Genomic DNA, 19,947 nt, shown 5'->3' with positions numbered 1-19,947 from the left:
TTTGAAATACCTGTCCAGCTGAGCCTTAAATTTATTTAGGCTATCAACTTCCACAACAAGGTATGGAAGTCTGTTGCACCAACCAACTACCCGCTGGCTAAAGGCAAATTTCCTCACATCTGTCCTACATCTGTCTTTCCTCAATCTGAATTTATGCCCTCTCAGGTGATTATTCTGAGCAAGATGAAGAATCCCATCAGCATTGGGCATGCTCAAACCATTCAAGGCTTTATACACCTCTATCAGATCACCTCGCCAGTGCCTAGTCTCCAGACACTGTAATTTGCAAAACTTTAGCCTTTCTTTGTAAGAGCAACCCTTTGTTCCATTCACTAATATTTTTGCCCTTCTCTGTACTCGTCCCAGCAGCTCTGAATCCTTCTTGAAATGAGGCCTCCAGACCTGTATACAGAACTCAAGGTGTGGCCCTGACCATTGCCTTATACAAGGGAATAATAACCTCCTTATCCCTGCTGGAAAAATTCCTGTATATCATTGACAAGACACCATGAGCTACTCTTGCAGACTGTCTACACTGCTAAGGAAACTTTGTATCTGCCTGCACAATTAACCTCAGGTCCTTTTCATTCTCTACCACTGTCAGTGTGTTACCACAGAGTTGATACGTTACTCTGGGATTACTGCTTCCCATATGTAGTACTTTACATTTGTCAATGTTAAACTTCATTTGTCACTTCTCAGCCCATCTGCTCAACTTTTCTAGATCTTGTTGCAGCAGTTTACTGTCATTGGTGTCATTAACAACCCTGCCAACCTTCGTATCATCTGCAAACTTGGACATTAAGCCTGATATAACATCATCAATATCATTTATAAATACAAAAAACAACAATGGACCCAACACTGAACCCTGAGTAACGCCACTAATAACATTAGCCCACGAGGAGCAGTGTCCATTGATTACCACTCTCTGTCTTCTCCCACTCGACCATCCCTTTATCCATAGCAGCAATTTGCTTCCAATGCAACACTGCTCCAATGTGTGCAGCAGTCTTCCATGTGCAACAGTATCAAAGGCTTTTCTAAGATCCAAATATATGATATCAAAATTATTCTTTGCATCCATTTCCTTTGTGACTATATCATAGTATCCAATCAAATTGATCAGACAAGACTTCCCCTTAACAAACCCATGCTGTGTCGAAGCTATAACTGAAGTCTTGTCTAGATGATCCTGCAATACTTCTTTAACCATCGCCTCCATTAATTTCCCTGGAACAGAAGTTAAACTAACAGGTCTGTAATTACCTGTGTTGCCCTTTGATCCTCCTTTGTGGATTAGGGTCACATTTGCACATCTCCAGTCCATGGGTACCTCCCTTGGGTCCAGGGAAGCTCTCATAATTAGGGCTAAGGGTTTGCTTACTTCCTTTGCCGCCGCCTTTAATATAACTGGATAGATTCCATCCACCCCAGGTGCCTTTTTTATGTTTATCTTCAACAATTTCTCCTCCACTTTACTCTCAGTTATTACAAGATTATCTAGCTTACTGCCAGAATTGAATACACCTCTGGCATTCCCCTCATTGAATAACTCTTCATGTGTGAATGTAGATGCAAAATACTCATTCAGTTTATCATCTACGTGAGCATGATCATCAATAGTCAACCCATCTATGTTAAGTGGTCCAATCTAATTCATCCATTTCCTTCAAGAGTTTACATAAGTAAAGAACTCCTTGCTGTTTTTCTTTACATCCTTTGCCAAAAATTTCTCTTAATCTGCCTTCGCCTGCCTAACCTCCTCTGTAACTTTGTTACAGACTAGCTAATATCTATCATAGGCTTCTCTGCCACATGTCTAATTAGTTCATCTGACATCCATTTAGACCTAAATCTTGAACAATATTTCTCTGTTGGTATGAAAAGCCTAGTAGCTTCCAAGATTAATTCTTTGAATGCTTCCCATTTTGAATTTTCTGTTGGTAACATCATCAGTTGGTCCCACCGTATAGAATTTAAATACTGTCTCAGACCACCGTAGTCACCTTTACGAAAGCAAAAACCCTTCCCTTTACCCCTAATGGTAGTTACCTCTTTGAGTAAATCCCACTTCAGCACACTGTGATTACTGCCACCTAGTGGTTCCTTTGTCTGCAGATTCTTGATGCATGAAGAATCATTACTGATAATCAGATCAAGAGTATTACTCCATCTAGTTGTCTCCCGAACATGCTGCTGTAGAAAACAATCATCCAATAAATCAACAAAAGCCTTGCTAGTGTGTGAGTGACCAACCCACAAATTCCAGTCAATATCCTGGAAATTAAAATCTCCCATTATAAGACTCTCTGATTTACTGGCCCACTCTATTTCTCTGCACAATTGCTCATTATACTCAACAGATTCATTTGGCCTATAACACACACCTGCTCTCATTTTTCCTTTCCCAGTTCTTATGTCACACCAAACAGATTCAGTTGGATGCACTTCCTTAGATTTTATGTGTTTCTTAACTAACAGCATAACCCCTCCTCCCTTTCTGTCCTGTCTATCCTTTCTGTACACATTGTACTCCCCAAATTCCAGTTCTGCACGGCGTATGTCTGTGTGACACCATGTCTCAGATATCCCAACAATATCTGCCTTTGATGTCTTGGCTAGCATTTCAAGCTCATCGAATTTTTTAACTATACTCCTAGCATTGGTGTATGTGCAAGTATACATGCACCTGTTTCTACTCTTAGTTACCCTAACACCACCAATGTATTTACTTGTTCCACTATGACTCCCGGCAGTCCTGGAAATCCCCATTGCCTTGCTTTCCAGGTTGCTGCTTAATTGCCTTTCAATAGAAGTAGTGCAAGAATCACTTTTACCTCTGCCAGCGGGTACTGGTAATCTATTAGTCCATGTATCCCCCCAAACTAGCAGTTTTCTTACCCACCTAACTATGCCTTGATAGCATCAGCAAATATTCTTGCACCTTTTCTATTTAAGTGTATCCCATCCCTGTAGAAGCAGTCTCTCCTGTTAACAAGCTCAGACGAGGCTAAGAAAAATTCTACCCCTTGAGCCTTGCACAATCTCTCCAGGGTCGAATTGATCCACAAGGCTCTCATCATATACTGCCTCCTATCGTGTCTGGGCAGAATTGCAGACACTTTCAAATTCAACCCTAACTCACGGCTTTTTTTCAGCATTGACTTGTACTCGTTAAGTAATTCTGCTGATCTCCTACTCTTAATATCATTTGTAGCAACGTGTGCCCTTAAAAGATGATATCGCTTTGTGCCCTTAAAAGATGATATCTGCTGTACAACATCATCAATCTTTGCCCCTGGCAGACATACCCTGGTCCTGTTCCATCTATCCTGTTTGCACAATATATTCCCCTTTTCCCTGACAATAGAGTCACCTATAACAACTAGTTCCTTTGGGACCAGCACATTCTGCCTTGGGGTTTGCCGCCGTGTTGCGTGAAGTTCAAGCTCTGGCATTGATGTGGGCAGCTGAGAGCTTAATGGCCCCCTCAATTTAAATCCTTCGAGGGCATCCACCCTGTCCTACAAGCTCTCATATAAGCCCATAACAATGCTGAGTTGGTGCCTGATTTCCTCGCACTCCTTACATCGTGCACATACAAAGACATTCCCGTTGGCAATATCATGTCCCGTTCCTGATTGCTCCACAAACATCAAACAAGAATGCATTTCGATAGACTGTGATTCAGAGGACAACTGCCCCCTTCAGTTCTCCCCTGAGCCACAGCACTTCCATTAGTTTGAGCCTTTTGCTTTGCTGGTCTGGTCTGGTCTGGTCTGGTCTGAGTTATGATTTCTATTCAAGTTGAATAAAATTCCAATACAAAATATAACCCTAAACTTATATCCAAATGCAGTTATAACACTACATATATATGTATTTCAGTATTGAATGTTGTCTCCGAGTTCGTTATATGACTTTCTTATCCCCTGTGAACTTCATGTATTAATTTATGATGTTACGTTCATAAAAACTAGGTCACTATATTTATTTAGTTAAAGTACAATTCAATTGACAATTAAATTTAATAAGATTAATAAATTTTACTGATTAATTGATACTACTATACTCGCTATCTAGTTTTCCGTTAAACCTTACACTATCTAGTTCGGTGCACAAGTTGTATCGTATAACAATGGCGGTAAGTTACGAACTGTTAATCTACGGACGCGAGGTATTATTTACTTTCCAAATCAAGCTATCTAAATTCAAAATAAACCACAGAGCTTGACTAGGTCTATAAGCTACTTATGGAAAATAATTTAATCTAACAATTAAGTTAATATAGTTGCTAAGTATAATTAAAAACTTTTTGTTCGCGAGAGCTGCAAAACCTGTTCAACACTTGGATTTGATACCTTTACAGAGTTGGAATTTGGGGGGTACAATGTGTATAGGAAGGATAAACAGGATAGGAAGGGAGGAGGGATTATGCTGTTAGTGAAGAAACACAAAATCTAAGGAAGTGCATCCAATTGATGTTGGTGGCCAATGCAGTGTTGAGTTTGTTTGGTGTGAAATAAGCACTGGCAAAGGAAAATGAAAGTAGGTGTGTGTTATAGACATAATGAATCTGATCTGATGAGTATAATGAGCAATTGTGCAGAGAAATAGTGGGCCAGTAAATCAGAATGTCTTATAATGGGAGATTTTAACTTTCTAGATATTGACTGGAACTTGTGGATTGCACACTAGCAAGACTTTTGTGGATTTATTGGATGACATGTTTTCTACAGCAACATGTTCGAGAGGCAATCAGAGGGAGTAATACTCTTGATCTGATTATTAGTAGTGATTCTTCATGCATTAAGAATCTGCAGATAAAGGAACCACTGGGTGACAGTTACCACAATGATGTGGGAATTATTTAAAGATGTAACTACCATCAAGGCTAAAGGGAAGAGCTTTTGCTTTCGTAAAGGTGACTACAGAGGTCTCAGACAGTTTTTAAATTCTGTTCAGTGGGATCAACTGATGATGTTACCAACAGTGTATTCTAAATGGGAAGCATTCAGGGACTTAATTTTGGAGGCTACTAGTATTTTCATTCCAACTAAGAAATACTGTTCAAGGTTTAGGCTTAAATGGATGTCAGATGAATTAATGAGGCTAGTGGCAGAGAAAAAGAATGCATATAAAGTATTAGGAGATACAAAAGCCTATGGCAGGTATAAACTAGTCTGTAATCAAGTCAGATGTATTCAGGTTTTTAGAACTGATTAATCTACATAGTTTTATTTAGACTGCCCTCATGTTTAACATATTGTAAATGGTTTATGCCATATTTTTGTGTATAATATATTAACTAGATATGCTATTTTATATTTTATTACCCTAGACTTGGCGCACGATAGCCTTAGTTGCTGATGCGCCATTAAACTTCCAATAACCAACCAACCAACCTGTAATCAAGTCACAAAGGAGGTTAGGCAGGTGAAGGCAGATTATGAGAAATCTTTGGCAAAGGATGCAAAGAAAAACAGGAAGAAGTTCTTTACTTATGTAAACTCCAGAAAAAAAGGGATGAATCAGATTGATCAGATGGATCAGATGACTATTGATGATCATGCTCAGGTAGCTGACAAACTGAATGAGTATTTTTGCATCAATATTCATACATGAGGAGTTATTCAATGAGGGGAGTGCCAGAAGTTTATCAAATGCTAACAGAGAGCTAAGTGATTTTGTAATAACTGAGAGCAAAGTGGAGGAGAAATTGTTGAAGTTAACCATAAGGAAGGCACCTGGGGTGGACGGGATCTATCCAGTTATATTAAAGGAGGCAGCAAAGGAAGTAAGCAAATCCTTAGCCATAATTATGAGAGCGTCCTTGGACTCAGGGGATGTCCCCATGGACTGGAGGTGTGCAAATGTATTACCAATTCACAAAGGAGGTTCAAAAGGTGACACAAGTAACTACAGACCTGTTAGTTTAACTTGTGTTCCGGGAAAAATAATGTAATCACTAGTTAAAGAAGCATTGCAGGATCATCTACACAAGAATGCAATAATAGTTAAAGACACAGCATGGGTTTTTCAAGGGGAGGTCTTCTCTGACAAATTTGATTGCTTACTATGGTGTGGTCACAAAGGAACTGAATACCAAAAATAATTTTGATATCATATACTTGGATTTCAGGAAAGCTTTTGATATGTTGCACATGGAAGACTGCTGTACAAATTGGAGAGGTATGGCATCAAGAGTAAGCTGCTACAATGGATAAAGGGATGGTTGAGTGGGAGACAACAGAGAGTGGTAATCAATGGACACTGCTCTTCGTGGACAAATGTTATTAGTTGTTGTTGTTGTTATTTGGTTTTTAGGAGCATTAGCAACTAAGGCCATATTGCTCCGGGATGTGCGGTGGTCATTCCCTGACCTTTCCGCATCCTCCGTATTTGGTGGTGATGGGCTCGAACCCCGGTCTAATCAAGAAGCGTGTGCTATGCACTACTGCTCCTTCCCACCTGGCTACGTAGGCGCCTAATGTTATTAGTGGAGGTCCCCAGGGTTCGGTGTTGGGTCCATTGTTGTTTTGTATATTTATCAATGATATTGATGAATATATATCTGGTTTAATATCCAAGTTTGCAGATGATACAAAGGTTGGCAGGGTTGTTAATGACAATAATGACAGTATGCTACTCCAACTGGATCTAGATAAGTTGGGAAAATAGGATGAGAAGTGGCAACTGGAGTTTAACATTGACAAATGCAAAGTACTGGATATGAGTAGCAATAACCGAAGAGAAACATACCAACTGGGTGGTACTACACTCAGGGAAGTGGAAAGTGAAAAAGACCTGGGGGTAATTGTACAGCCAAATATGAAGTTCACTGAGCAGTGCAGACGGGCTGCCAGGGCAGGTCATGGAGTCTTGTCAATGATAAATATAAATTTTGCTAGCAGGCACAGCAAGGTGATAATCCCGTTATACAAGGCAATGGTCAGGCCACACCTAGAGTACTGTGTGCAGGTCTGGAGGCCTCATTTTAGGAAGGATGTAGAGTTGCTAGAATGAGTACAAAGAAGGGCAACAAGATTGGTGAGGGGAACAAAGGGGTGTTCTTACCAAGAAAGGCTTAAGTTCTGCAAATTTCAGCACCTGGAGAGTAGGCACCTGCGAGGTCATCTGATTGAGGTGTATAAGGCCTTGATTGGGTTCTGCAAGCTGAATGCCGATGGTATTCTTCGTCTTGCTCAGACCAAGAACCTGAGAGGGCACAGTTTCAAATTGAGGAAAGATAGTTGTAGAATAGATGTGCAGAAATTTGCCTTTAGCCAGCGGTTAGTTGATTGGTGGAACAGGCTTCCATCTTTTGTTGTGGAAGCTCCTAGCCTAAATAAATTTAAGGATGAGCTGGACAGGCATTTGGAATGAATGGAGGGATGAAATGGGAGGGTTTTTTGGCTGATGCTGCATAAGCTTGCTTTCTTGCATCGTATGCCTCTACTAATGCTAATGCTAAGATGTGGATCAGGGACAGCGAAAAGACAAAAGAAAAGGGAGAAGGGGAAAGAAACAGAACAGAAAAGAAAGAAGAGAACATTTAACTGTCACACATGAGGAGTTATTAAAGTTTGAAAATGGCAGAAGGTTATCAAATTGTAGCAGGGTGCTTAATGATTTTTATAATAACTGAGAGCAAAGTGGAGAAGAAATTGTTGAAGTTAAACATAAGAAAAGCACCTGAGGTGGATGGGATCTATCCAGTTATATTTAAGGAGGCGGCAAAACAACTAAGCAAACCCTTAGCCATAATTATGAGAGCATCCTTGGACTGGGGGGAGTACCCCACAGACTGGAGATGTGCAAATGTATGCCCAAATCCCAAAGGGGGATCGAAGGGTGACACGAGTAATTACAGACCAGTTAGTTTAACTTCTGCCCCGGGAAAAATAATGGAGTCACTGGTTAAAGATGCATTGCAGGATCATCTAGAAAAGACTGCAGCAATAATTCAGACACAGCATGGGTTTCTTAAGGGAAAGTCTTGTCTGACAAATTTGATAGGATATTATGATGTGGTTACAAAGGAACTGAATGCAAAAAATAATTTTGATATCATATATTTGGATTTCAGGAAAGCTTTTGACACTGCTGCTCATGGAAGACTATCGTAAAAATTGGAGCAGAATGGTATTAAAGGTAAGTTGTTACAATGGATAAAAGGATGGCTGAGTGGGAGAAGACAGAGGGTGGTAATTAATGGGTGCTGCTCTTCGTGGACTAATGTTATTAGTGGAGTCCCACAGGGTTCAGTGTTGGATCCTCTGTTGTTTTGTATATTTATCAATGATATTGATAAAGGTATATCAGGCTTAGTGTCGAAGTTTGCAGATGATACAAAAGTTGGCAGGGTTGTTAATGACAGTAATGGCAGTGTGCTACTGCAACAGGATCTAGATAATTTGGGCAGATGGGCTAAGAAGTGGCAACTGAAGTTTAACCTTGACAAATGTGAAGTACTGCATATGGGTAGAAGTAACCCCAGAGAAACGTACCAACTGTGTGGTACTACACTTAAGGTGGTAGAAAATGAAAAAGACCTGGGAGTAATTGGTGTAGATATGAAGTTTTCTGAGCAATGCAGACAGGCTGCCAGGGCAGGTCATGGGGTTTTATCAATGATTTATAGGAATTTTGCTAGCAGGGAAAAGGAGGTGATTGTCCCTCTGTATAAGGCAATGGTCAGGCCCCTCCTTGAGTGCTGCTTACAGGTCTGGAGGCCTCATTTTAGGAAGGATGTAGATTTGCTTGAGTGTGTACAGAAAAGGGCAACAAGATTGGTGAGGGAAATAGTAGTAGTAGTTGCAGTGGCATTTGGTGCAAGAAAGCAAGTGTATGAGCTTATGCAGCATCAGCCAAAAAAAAAAAAAAAAAATCACACCATTCCCTCCAAATGCCTGTCCAGTTCCTCCTTAAATTTATTCAACCTATCAACTTCCACAACGACAGATGGAAGTTTGTTCCAGAAATTAACCACCCGCTGGCTAAAGGCAAATTTCCGCACATCTAATCTACATCTGTCTTTTCTTAATTTGAATTTATGCCCCCTTAGGTTTGTAATCTGAACAAGTGGAAGGATCTCATCAGAATTCAGCGTGCTCAACCCATTCAAGGCCTTATACACCTCAATCAGATCACCGCGCAGGTGCCTAGTCTCCAACCACTGCAATTTAAAGAACTTAAGCCTCTCTTGGTAAGAGGATCCCTTCATTCCCCTCACCAATCTTGTTGCCCTTCTCTGTACACGCTCAAGTAAATCTACAATGAAGGGATCCTCTTACCAAGAGAGGCTTAAGTTCTTAAAATTGCAGTGGTTGGAGACTAGGCACCTGCACGGTGATCTGATTGAGGTGTATAAGGCCTTGAATGTATTGAGCACTCTGAATTCTGATAGGATCCTTCCACTTGTTCAGATTACGAACCTAAGGCGGCATAAATTCAAATTAATAAAAGACAGATGTAGAATAGATGTGCAGAAATTTGCCTGTAGCCAGCGAGTGGTTAATTGCTGGAACAAAATTCCATCTGTCGTTGTGGAAGTTGATAGGTTAAATAAATTTAAGGAGGAACTGGACAGGCATTTGGAGGGAATGGTGTGATTTTTTTTTTTTTTTTTTTTTTGGCTGATGCTGCATAAGCTCATACACCTGCTTTCTTGCATCACATGCCACTACTACTGCCTACTGTCAGACTGTGCAAATTCTATTATATATATATTATAACACACTATTATATATATTATAAATGCTGTCATTACAGTTATTACCTTTGATGTATTATGATTCTAACTGCATTGAATATGCTTCCCCTTCCCCTATCAAATTTTGTCAATAAGAAAAAAAATTTCTCTAACCTTTATTCTACATTTAACATGTTAGAAAATTTCTTGTTCAGAATTCATGCACTTACAGTTGCCTTTTTCTTTCCTTCTTTCTTGCTTTTCTTCCCCTCCTCCCTTATTTATAGCTTCAGGCCAGGAATGCTCAAAGATCAATGTAGAGCCTGGACTATTTGAATGGCTGGGTTGGTATATGGATGATGTACCTGTATGGATGACTCTGAAGGAGTTGGAAAATATAGGTTATAATATTAATATGATTTATCAACCTACTATATCAGCAGAGGATCTACTAAGTGCCATGGAAACAGTAGAACAGTATTATCACAGGAGTCATGTAGTGGTCCAATCTGCCTTGAATTACACACCCAGAAAAGGTAAAAAGTATCCTATACATTTCTTATAAAGATATGCTTTCTTTAAGTTCAAAAGTTTTAATTCCAGGTGCAAAAACATAAAGTCAATGTAATTTTAAGTAAGAATATAATCATATTTGATATTGAACTGCAGTTATGAGCTCCCTCCCCCACTCCCACTAATAACTTGTACTTTATTTTTTGAGAAAAAAAAAATTTCCACTGCAGTTTAGGCACTTAAAAGACTTTCATGAACAGGGTATTCTTATACCCTGTTCATGAAAGTCTTTTGTATGCACCTGATGCCATTTTTTTGATTCATTCCTTCACTTCATTGTGAATTGATGTTCTGCCAGTTCATATTTCATGTTCCCAAAAATGTGAAAGCCAAGTAGTAGTAGCTGCAACCGATTAGCTTTTTTTTTTTTTTTTTTTCAGCATTCTCCAGACCCTGCAATTTGCAGAACTTAAGCCTTTCTTCATAAGAACACCCCTTTGTTCCCCTCACCAGTCTTGTTGCCCTTCTCTGTGCTCGTTCTAGCAACTCTACATCCAGACCTATATGCAGTACTTAAGGTGTGGCCTGACCATTGCCTTATACAAGGGGATAGTCACCTCTTTATCCCTGCTCACAAAATTTCTGTATATCATTGAGACCTTGCGAGGTGTGGCTATCCCATTGACATCCTTGACAGGTGTGACCTACAGGCACGCGACAACGTGGCGACCAACAGTAACGTCAACAGTGGTGAGTCATCCACGAGGGCATTTATCCCATACTACCCCAACCTGTCACAACAGATCGGTAGAATCCTAAAATCACATGGGATAAAGTGCATCCAACTCCCAGGCAAGAAACTGCATTCTCTCATTTCCAACGTGAAAACACCTGTCCCCACCCTTCTGCAGAGTGGTTTGGTCTATTGCATCTCTTGCCATGACTGCACTAGCTGCTACTTTGGAGAGACTGGACGTCGGCTCGAGAAACGTCTCTCAGAACATAAAAGGGCGATCCGTTTGGCAGATGTGGAACACTCAGCTATTGCCGAGCATGTCTGGACAACCCACCACGACATTGACCCACACCGCGATGTCGTGGTTGTGGACAGGTCCCACCATTACCTACGGTGCACCTGGTTGGAATCGTTAAACATAAAATGCTCGGATACCTCTTTGAACAGGAACAGTGATTGTCAAGTTAACCCCATCACAGAAGCAATAATTCTGTCCATAGACAAATGCTGGCTGCGTCACCACCATACGTCACAGCCACAAACTTCAACCTCAAACAATTAGCCACGCGCCTCACGCACCAACTTGGCAGTGCACATCTCCATTCTAACTGTCATTTAATATATTTTCTGTTTAACTGAAGAAGGCTGTCTACTCAGCCAAAAGCTCTTTTGTATATTAACCGTTCTTTGTATGTATGTTCTAGTATTAAACCGCTCTGAGGAATTATAATTTTTTCATTTCAATAATATGAATCCGGAGCGCATAGGCCTCTTTCACCATATCATTGACAAGACCCTGTGACCTACTCTGGCAGCCTGTCTGCACTGCTCAGAAAACTTTATATCTGACTTCACAATTACCCCTTGGTCTCTTCATTCTCCGCCGCCCTGAGTGTAACACCACCCAGTTGGTACATTTCTTTGGGGTTACTGCTACCCATATGCAGTACTTTGCATTTGTCATAGTTAAACTTCAATTGCCACTTCTCAGTCCATCTACCCAACTTTTCCAGATCCTGTTGCAGCAGCATACTGTCATTACTGTTATTAACAACCCTTCCAACCTTTGTATCATCTGCAAACTTTGACATTAAGCTTGATATACCTTTATCAATATCATTGATAAATATACAAAACAACAATGGGCCCAACACTGAACCCTGAGGGACACCACTAATAACATTAGTCCACGTAGAGCAGTGTCCATTGATTACCACTCTCTGTCTTCTCCCACCCAACCATCCTTTTATTGATATCTGGTTCCTACATCATCAACTGTTATACACTGAACTACCCTAGTGATATCTGTTGAGACATTTTCTTCTTTGACAAATACACGAGCCTGTCTTGAGCAAGGGCCAGCCTTCAAAATTTTTATTCCTTTATGGTATTAATTATTTGCCCACTCACATGTTTGTGGGTGTGACATAGTTGTTAATGATATCTTTTTCATAAGCCAATATATTTCTGCTGTACTACCTTGGATGCACCAATCACTCTGAATGCTATATTGTCTCCAGTGCTGTGTCACTTTCTACATACACACAGCACGGCTCATATGCCCAGTTTGGGTATTATTACTATTGCTTCTATAACTGTAGTTACAGAAGCAGTAGTACTAATTTATACCCACGGTGGCACATTATTTAAGTCTAAATGCATTTTAGTGCTAATGACTGAATTATATGTCAGTTATACATTATTTAAGTTTCAACAATCAAAGTATCGTGTTCATTTGAGTAACTTGTAATAGTCAAGGGTTGTTCATTTAAAAAATGTTTCACACATGACAGTCCTCAGCGAGGTAGAAGGAAATAGAAGTGTGTTAGCATTAGCAAGGGCACATGATGCAAGAAGCAAGCTTATATAGCATCAGCCAAAAAAAAAACAAAAAACACCCCCTTCTCATTTCACTCATCCACTCGCTCCAAATGTTTGTCTAGTTCTGCCTTGAATCTGTTTAAACTATCAACTCTACAACAGTTGCTTAACTTGCATGTAAACTTGCTAGTCTATAACAAGGCCTACTTTGTTTCATTTGCTCTTTGTTCTTAGATTGTCTTCTTGGTCATCATCTGGGCCATAGCATGCCATTTCTAATGGCACTCTAATTCATATAGTTGAAGTGTATTATTCCTGTATAATTGTGTATTCATGCTATGTTCACTATGCATGTTATGCAGAACGAAAGCCTCAAAATAATTGTGTAGGGGTGAATCCTGTACCCTCCACCTGAAATCAGGTAATTAAAATCACATTTGAAGAGATAACCTTGAAGAACTGAAAAATCTATGCTTGGTTAAATCTGTATTTAATCTCTTCTATGTAATATAGTATACAGTGACTTTCTAACGTGCACAAACATTATATTTCATTCCACACAACCAGTGTTTTTGCTGCCATTATAACTAGTCATACAGCTGACAGGCTGTACGACCATACAGACTGTCAACTACATGACTACTTATAATCATAACAAAATAAAACTTAGTGATTTTTGTTATTATATGGGACTATATAATATAGGTGTAGATACACCATAGTTTACCCATAAATTTGAACTACATATGTAGTGTAAAGGCATCTTTTTAATTGTATCTCATATTGTGGCTGCCTTTACAACGGCACCTCTGTAGCCAGGTGGGCAGGAGCAGCAGTGCGTAGCACACGCTTCTTGATTAGACCGAGGTTTGAGCCCGTGACCACCAAATATGGAGGATGCGGAAAGGTCAGGGAATGACCACCGCATATCCCCGGAGCAGTATGGCTTTAGTTGCTCTTAAAAAAATGCTCCTAAAAAAAAAAAAAAAAAAAAAACCAAACCAAAACCTTCACAACGAGATACCTGGTATTGCACTAGTTTGAATAAATAATGCTTCTCTAGTAGAGAAGACTACTGTTATTTGTTTTCAGTGAATACCACCACCCAGATGATCGTTTTGAAGCTAGTTGGCTTCATCATCAGTGGGTGGGTAGATACCCTGGTAATGCAACATGCCATCATAGTTGCGAAGTTATTTCCACAATATGAGAGATGCCAAATGGTGAGTAAATAATAATGTATTATAAAATGAAATACACAAGGCATAATTTCATATGGGTTTAGGTAATTAACTATATAATATAGGTATATATACACCATAGTTTACCCATAAATTTGAACTACATATGTAGTGTAAAGGCATCATTTTGATTGTATCTCATATTGGAGCTGCCTTCACAGTGAGATAGCTGGTATTGCACTACTTCGAATAAATAATGCTCCTCTTGTAGAGAAGACCAGTGTTATTTATTTTCAATGGATACCACCACCCAGACAATCGTTTCAAAGCTAGTTGGCCTCATCATCAGTGGGTGGGTAGATACCCTGGTAATGCAACATGCCATCATAGTTGCGAAGTTATTTCCACAATATGAGAGATGCCACTGGTGATGAAGTCAACTAGCTTCGAAATTATTGTCTGGGTGGTGGTATCCACTGAAAATAAATAACACTGGTCTTCTCTACAAGAGGAGCATTATTTATTCGAAGTAGTGCAATACCAGCTATCTCACTGTGAAGGCAGCTCCAATATGAGATACAATTAAAATGATGCCTTTACGCTACATACATAGTTCAAATTTATGAGTAAACTATGGTGTATTATATAGTTAGTTACCTAAATCCATATGAAATTGTGCATTTCATTTTATAATAACTATTATGTGGGAGAAATTTATTGAATTTCTCCACCTTTGTTGCTAAAATCAAATGTCATGTAAATTGATAGACTGGATATACCTCATTATAATTATTACTTTAACAGAACAGTTAAGTTTGGGGGGGATTGTTTTTTTTTTAATCTTCCAGTGCAAAAAAGTATCGTTTTATGAAGCACATTCATTGATATGCTCTTGATACTGTGCTAGGTATACATTTAAAATTGACATTATAGTGCATGAGAACAGTGACTATAAAATTTTTATTTTTTTTGTTATTATTTGTTTACACTTAACAAATTAATGAACTTATTTAACAAAATAAATAAGTTTAGTTGTTAGTGCTTAATATTTGCTGAAATGTGCTTCTCCAAAACTGCTCAACTACTGAGTACAGCCACTCCCCGATTAACGTAAGAGTGCGTTCCGTGGAACTTTACATAAGTCGGAATTTCCCCCATGCTTGCTTTTTTTTTTTTTTTGGTAGTTGTTGGCGCATCGGCTTCTGTGGCCATAATGCACCTCCCAAGGTTTTTGCAGTACTTTGATCCAAGCCAGAGGCGGGATTCAAACCCGCAACCTTTGGGTTGCCAGGCAGGCACTTTACCCACCAGGCTAGCCCGGTCGGCTCCCCATGCTTGTGCACCACTTGCAACTATGCTTGCTGAAGTGATTGAATAAAAAAAATGTTCAACGAACATATAAATAGAATTATTTATTGTATTCATTCAATTTTTTATCTCATGTGCAGGAAAAATTACAAAAGCGTGCAATTTTAAAAATTATAAAATTACAAAAAAAGAGAGGAGACAGGCATAATGTCAGTAAGTTTTACCTCTCGAGCATTGTTGCAAGAATCGGCATCTTCAGCTGATAAGTACGCTGTTGTGGAGGTTGAGGGCTGTGGAGATTTAGAAGAGGTTGGCTGCCCCACCTTATGAAAGAACATATTAATGGATGGCTGGACAGTGGCTTTTTTCTTTTCATCATAGATTTCTTTGTAGCAAGCAAGCATATCATTCAGCCCTCTGTTAACTTTTAAGAATCATTTGCTGTCAGGATCCACCTTCTCAAACCTCGCCATTGCCAATGCAATTTCACGAAATGTCATTGCCATCTCTTGTGATGAAGCGTCTTAGCTCCTCATTTGGTTCACCTCATTTGGTTCATCTTGAGCTTCATCAGCATTTTCTTCTATTGCTGTCTGCAAGTCAGTAAGTTCTTCGTTAGATAATTCCTTCTCTTCTTCCTCTATTAACTCCTCCACGTCTTTGGCAACAACTTCCAACTGAAGTAGCTCTGCAACCTTTACAATTTTATCTGTAACCTCTTCGTACGATTCGTCTTTTTCAAGTCCTTCGAAGGCTTTTATGTGCCGTGGGCATATTTTCTTCCATGCGCAATTTAAACAACTTTCAGTAATTTCCGCCCAGGCATTATTAATGTTTAAGATGGCATGGTAAATATTGTAAGATTTCCCAAAGTCTCTTAATGTAAACTTTTTCTCACCGTCTACTGCAGACAATGCCTGAGAAAATGCTGTGCATAAATAGTATGCTTTTAAATTCAAATTTAAATTTGAAATAACACCCTGATCCATAGGTTGGATGAGTGAAGTCATGTTTGGCAGTAGAAATATAACTCTCACGTTCGAATTGAAATCATCTAGATGTGTAGGATGTCCAGAAGAATTAACTAATAGAAGCAAAATCTTGAAAGGAACGTCGTTGTTTTTACAATATTTTTCAACCTCCAGAATGAAGCAGCATTTAAAGCAATCCTCAGAGAGAGAGAGAGAGATATTGTTATCCAAGCTCTCTGGTTTGATTGGAAATGCACAGGTAGGGTGGCTTTATTGATGCCCTTAAATGCACAAGGATTTCCAGAATGGTACACAGCAGTGGTATTAATCTGTAATCTCCCACTGCATTAGCCCCAAGCAAGAACATGGCCCTATCTTTTGAAGCCTTGAAACCTGGTGTTGTCTTTTCCTCTTTGGCAATGTTCGATCTGGCATTTTTTCCCAATACAGAACAGTCTCATCAATGTTAAAAATTTGCTGCTTTGAATAGCCGCCTTCATCAATAATTTTTTTCTGCACATCACAAAATTTCTCTGCAGCTGCAGAATCGCCACTGGCGACTTCTCTGCATACTTTAATGTTTTGGAAACCAGCACGATGCTTGAACCTATTAAACCATCCATTATTTGCCATACTTATCCTTAATATCTTCATAAATACTTCTTGCTTTTGCTTGAATGCCCATTGGACTCGGGGGCACTTGCTTCTGAATCAGATTTTCCATCCATATGATTAATAGCTTTTCCATCTTTGATATGGCACCTGAATGCTGTTTTGTGATCACTGTTTATCTTAAATGCATTGTTCCTTTAACATGTTCTTTTATACGCACACTGTCCCTTAAAATAGTATTCACTGTTGATGCAGCGAGACCTAATTCTGTGCAATAGATGACAAACTTTGTCCTGCTTCGTACTTCTTAATCATTTTTATCTTCATTTATAAATCAGTTTTGTTTGGTTTCCTAGCACTGCCGCTACATGCACTTTCCATTCATCGCTTTCTTTTCATATTGTAATAAGTAAATAGGAATGAAGAGAAGATTCTGAAAATTTATTTATTGTTTTTATATGACTGAAGATTTCAGTGAAGGGGAACTCATTTCACCATAATACCGTAACGTAAAAACACACAGAATTCCAGTTATCGGGATTATTGCAAATACAATAAGATCGAGTTTACTACCTGTTTATGATAGATTGTGCTAACAGAAAAGCCTAATAAACCAGAAAGTGCAAATTGTTTTTATTGTTTTTTGGTTGTGACCTCTAGAAACGTGCTTTAGAAAAATATCACAAAGGTATTCAAAATTGATTCTTATGATGGGAACATATGATAACGATGAAAGTGTAGTGCAATTTCCATTATAAATATGACCTTTTAGAGAGATAAATAGCTTAGTAATATACTGAAATTTTCAACTTCCAAGCACTTGGAACAAATTACAAAAAAAAACAAAAAAACAACATGTTATTGTGTTCACATTACGATATTTACATTATCCAAAATACGTTTTCATATTTTTTTCAGTTTACACAGGCCACAAAAACTTATGTAAAATCAAATTTGCATAAGTCTAGTATTATGCAAGTCGGGAGTTCCTATACAGGAACTCCCCGACCTAAAATCCAGTACTCTCTATACCCAAGGGTGCCGGATTTTAAAGAGTTTACTGTTATATTTCTCCTGTAGTTTCGAATATTGTCATAAGTATTTTATTTAAAAATTATATGTTAAATCTATATACATAATGATTATTTCAGTTAATCATATATATCACCTCTGAATGTGATATTGCTACTGTTTTATCCTTTAGGGAGCAATATACTCCTAGTAGGACATGCACCATCTCTTGAGTCCTGTACACAGCAGCTGACTCGTCGAGAACCACGAGATGCACCTAATCTATTAAGTATAGCAAGCAAGATTCCGTTTTGTAGTATAGCTGTAGTAGAGGAGGGACTAGATGGAAACTGGAACCTAGTTGAACCACCTTTTCTTTCTATTTCTCACTCGAGTAATGCAAGCTTCAGCTGGAAAATGTTACTCAGTTGATAATCAAGTTATATATTATCAGAAAAGTGAAATTTTGAGCATTTGTGAAAGAGAAAAATTACCAGTATCATACTGGATGACAAATTTTATATTATTCTAGGATTTGTATATATATTTATATAGTTTAGATTATATTTTGAATAGAATAAGAAGGTATAAAAATGGAAATAAGAAGATAGAAAAATGGGGAAAGTAGTCTTGTGCAGTCAAAGGCAGCAAATGCAGAGCATGCACAATAAAGTGATAAAAAAAAAAAAAATTAAGGAAAGAAAGTGAGGGTGATAGAGAGTGAAGATAACGAATAGGTAACTAATAAAATATGCATAATAAGAAATAAATAATTATAAAATTGATAAAATAATTACAAAATTGACAAAATAAGGATGCTGCCACACAACTTACAAAACTGGCCTGTAATCGAGTGTCGATGGCCAGGATTGCAAGCAAAATAACAGCTTGCTCGTGTTCACAAGTGTGTCAACATCATTATTTTATCAATCTTATAATTATTTTATCAGTTTTGATAATTATTTATTTCTTATTATGCATATTTTATTAGTTACCTATTAGTTATCTACCTTCTCTATCTCCCTCACTTTCTTTCCCTAAGGCGCATTATAGCCTTAGTTGCTAATGCGCCAATAAAATCCAAACCAACCAACCAACCAATCTTCTTTCCCTAATTTTTTTTTTTTTTTTTTTTATCACTTTATTGTTTAGATTATATTTATATAGTTGAGTATATCTGGAATGAAAAGCTGCATTTTTAACTTCAACATTTAACCAGGGGCGGAGGACTTGGCTTTTATCCTCCAGCAAGCATAACAAAAGATTTTAAATGTGCAAACACTAAGCATATTTAAAATTTTCAATGTTTTTAAAATAGGCTGTTCTGTTCTGTTCTGTCATGTTGTTGAGTTTAGGGCACATCAGCAATTTAGACCGTATTGCACCACTGTGCATATGTCTGTAGAAATATGTATTCATGGGCTGATTTGCATGTAGTTGCTGAAAAAATTGGAATAACTCTCGGGGAAGGTCTTACTTCCTCTGCCTGAGATCAGCTAAATACAGCCTTGATTGAAGAAGCCTAGAAATTCCTCCAGTTTTTGATAGGAACCAAACCCATACCTCTCCAAACAAGTGACCAGTGACAAAACTACTATACTGTTGTGGAGGACTTAGAATAGGCAAGAAATAGTTTAAACTTGTGCACTTCTTAATGTCACCCTTTGTTTTAACGTTAACAATGGAAATAACTGTGAATAACTTAAAATTGCTAACATATTTTTAAATGAATTTTAAAATAAAAGTGCATGCTATGGAATACTCTTGAGATAGACACTTTGAGAAGACAAAGTAAAATATTCTACATGAGTTCATATGTAGTGCATTTTGTGGTTTGCAGTATTTTTTTATTATTATTATATTTTTTTACTGATTACTTCCAGAACTGCTCAAATAAAACTTCATCTACATTTAAGAAGGTATTGAAAGTTTCAGCAGTTAATGCTCAACAGTTATTTTGGAGAGGAACCTGTGCAACCATTGCTGCAGGACCTGTCAGGTCCTTTGGTGATGATTGTACAGGTTAGCACAAGTTTTCTTTAATTCTTTAAATGAAGTAGAGAATAAAGTGAATCATACTGAACTGCTAAATCTGTT

General features: G+C 38.3%; 1 protein-coding gene across 1 annotated transcript in view; it reads left to right on the top strand.

The window, feature by feature from the left end:
- Positions 1-18,315, top strand: part of LOC150080095 (ecdysteroid-phosphate phosphatase-like) — an 89,345-nt gene extending 71,030 nt beyond the window's left edge. The window contains exons 5-6 of the mRNA XM_090381563.1: positions 9,985-10,233; positions 18,044-18,315. Of these exons, the coding sequence (XP_090237689.1) occupies positions 9,985-10,233; positions 18,044-18,282 (488 nt within the window). The 3' untranslated portion in view covers positions 18,283-18,315. The remainder of the gene's footprint in view (positions 1-9,984; positions 10,234-18,043) is intronic.
- Positions 18,316-19,947: the final 1,632 nt, after the last annotated feature.

This window comes from Mastigoproctus giganteus, chromosome 9, assembly GCF_048544385.1.
Source record: "Mastigoproctus giganteus isolate SK-2022 chromosome 9, ASM4854438v1, whole genome shotgun sequence".
NCBI lineage: Eukaryota > Metazoa > Arthropoda > Arachnida > Uropygi > Thelyphonidae > Mastigoproctus > Mastigoproctus giganteus.
The sequence above is the reverse complement of the archived record's forward strand: the minus strand, read 5'-3'. Positions and strand labels throughout refer to the sequence as shown.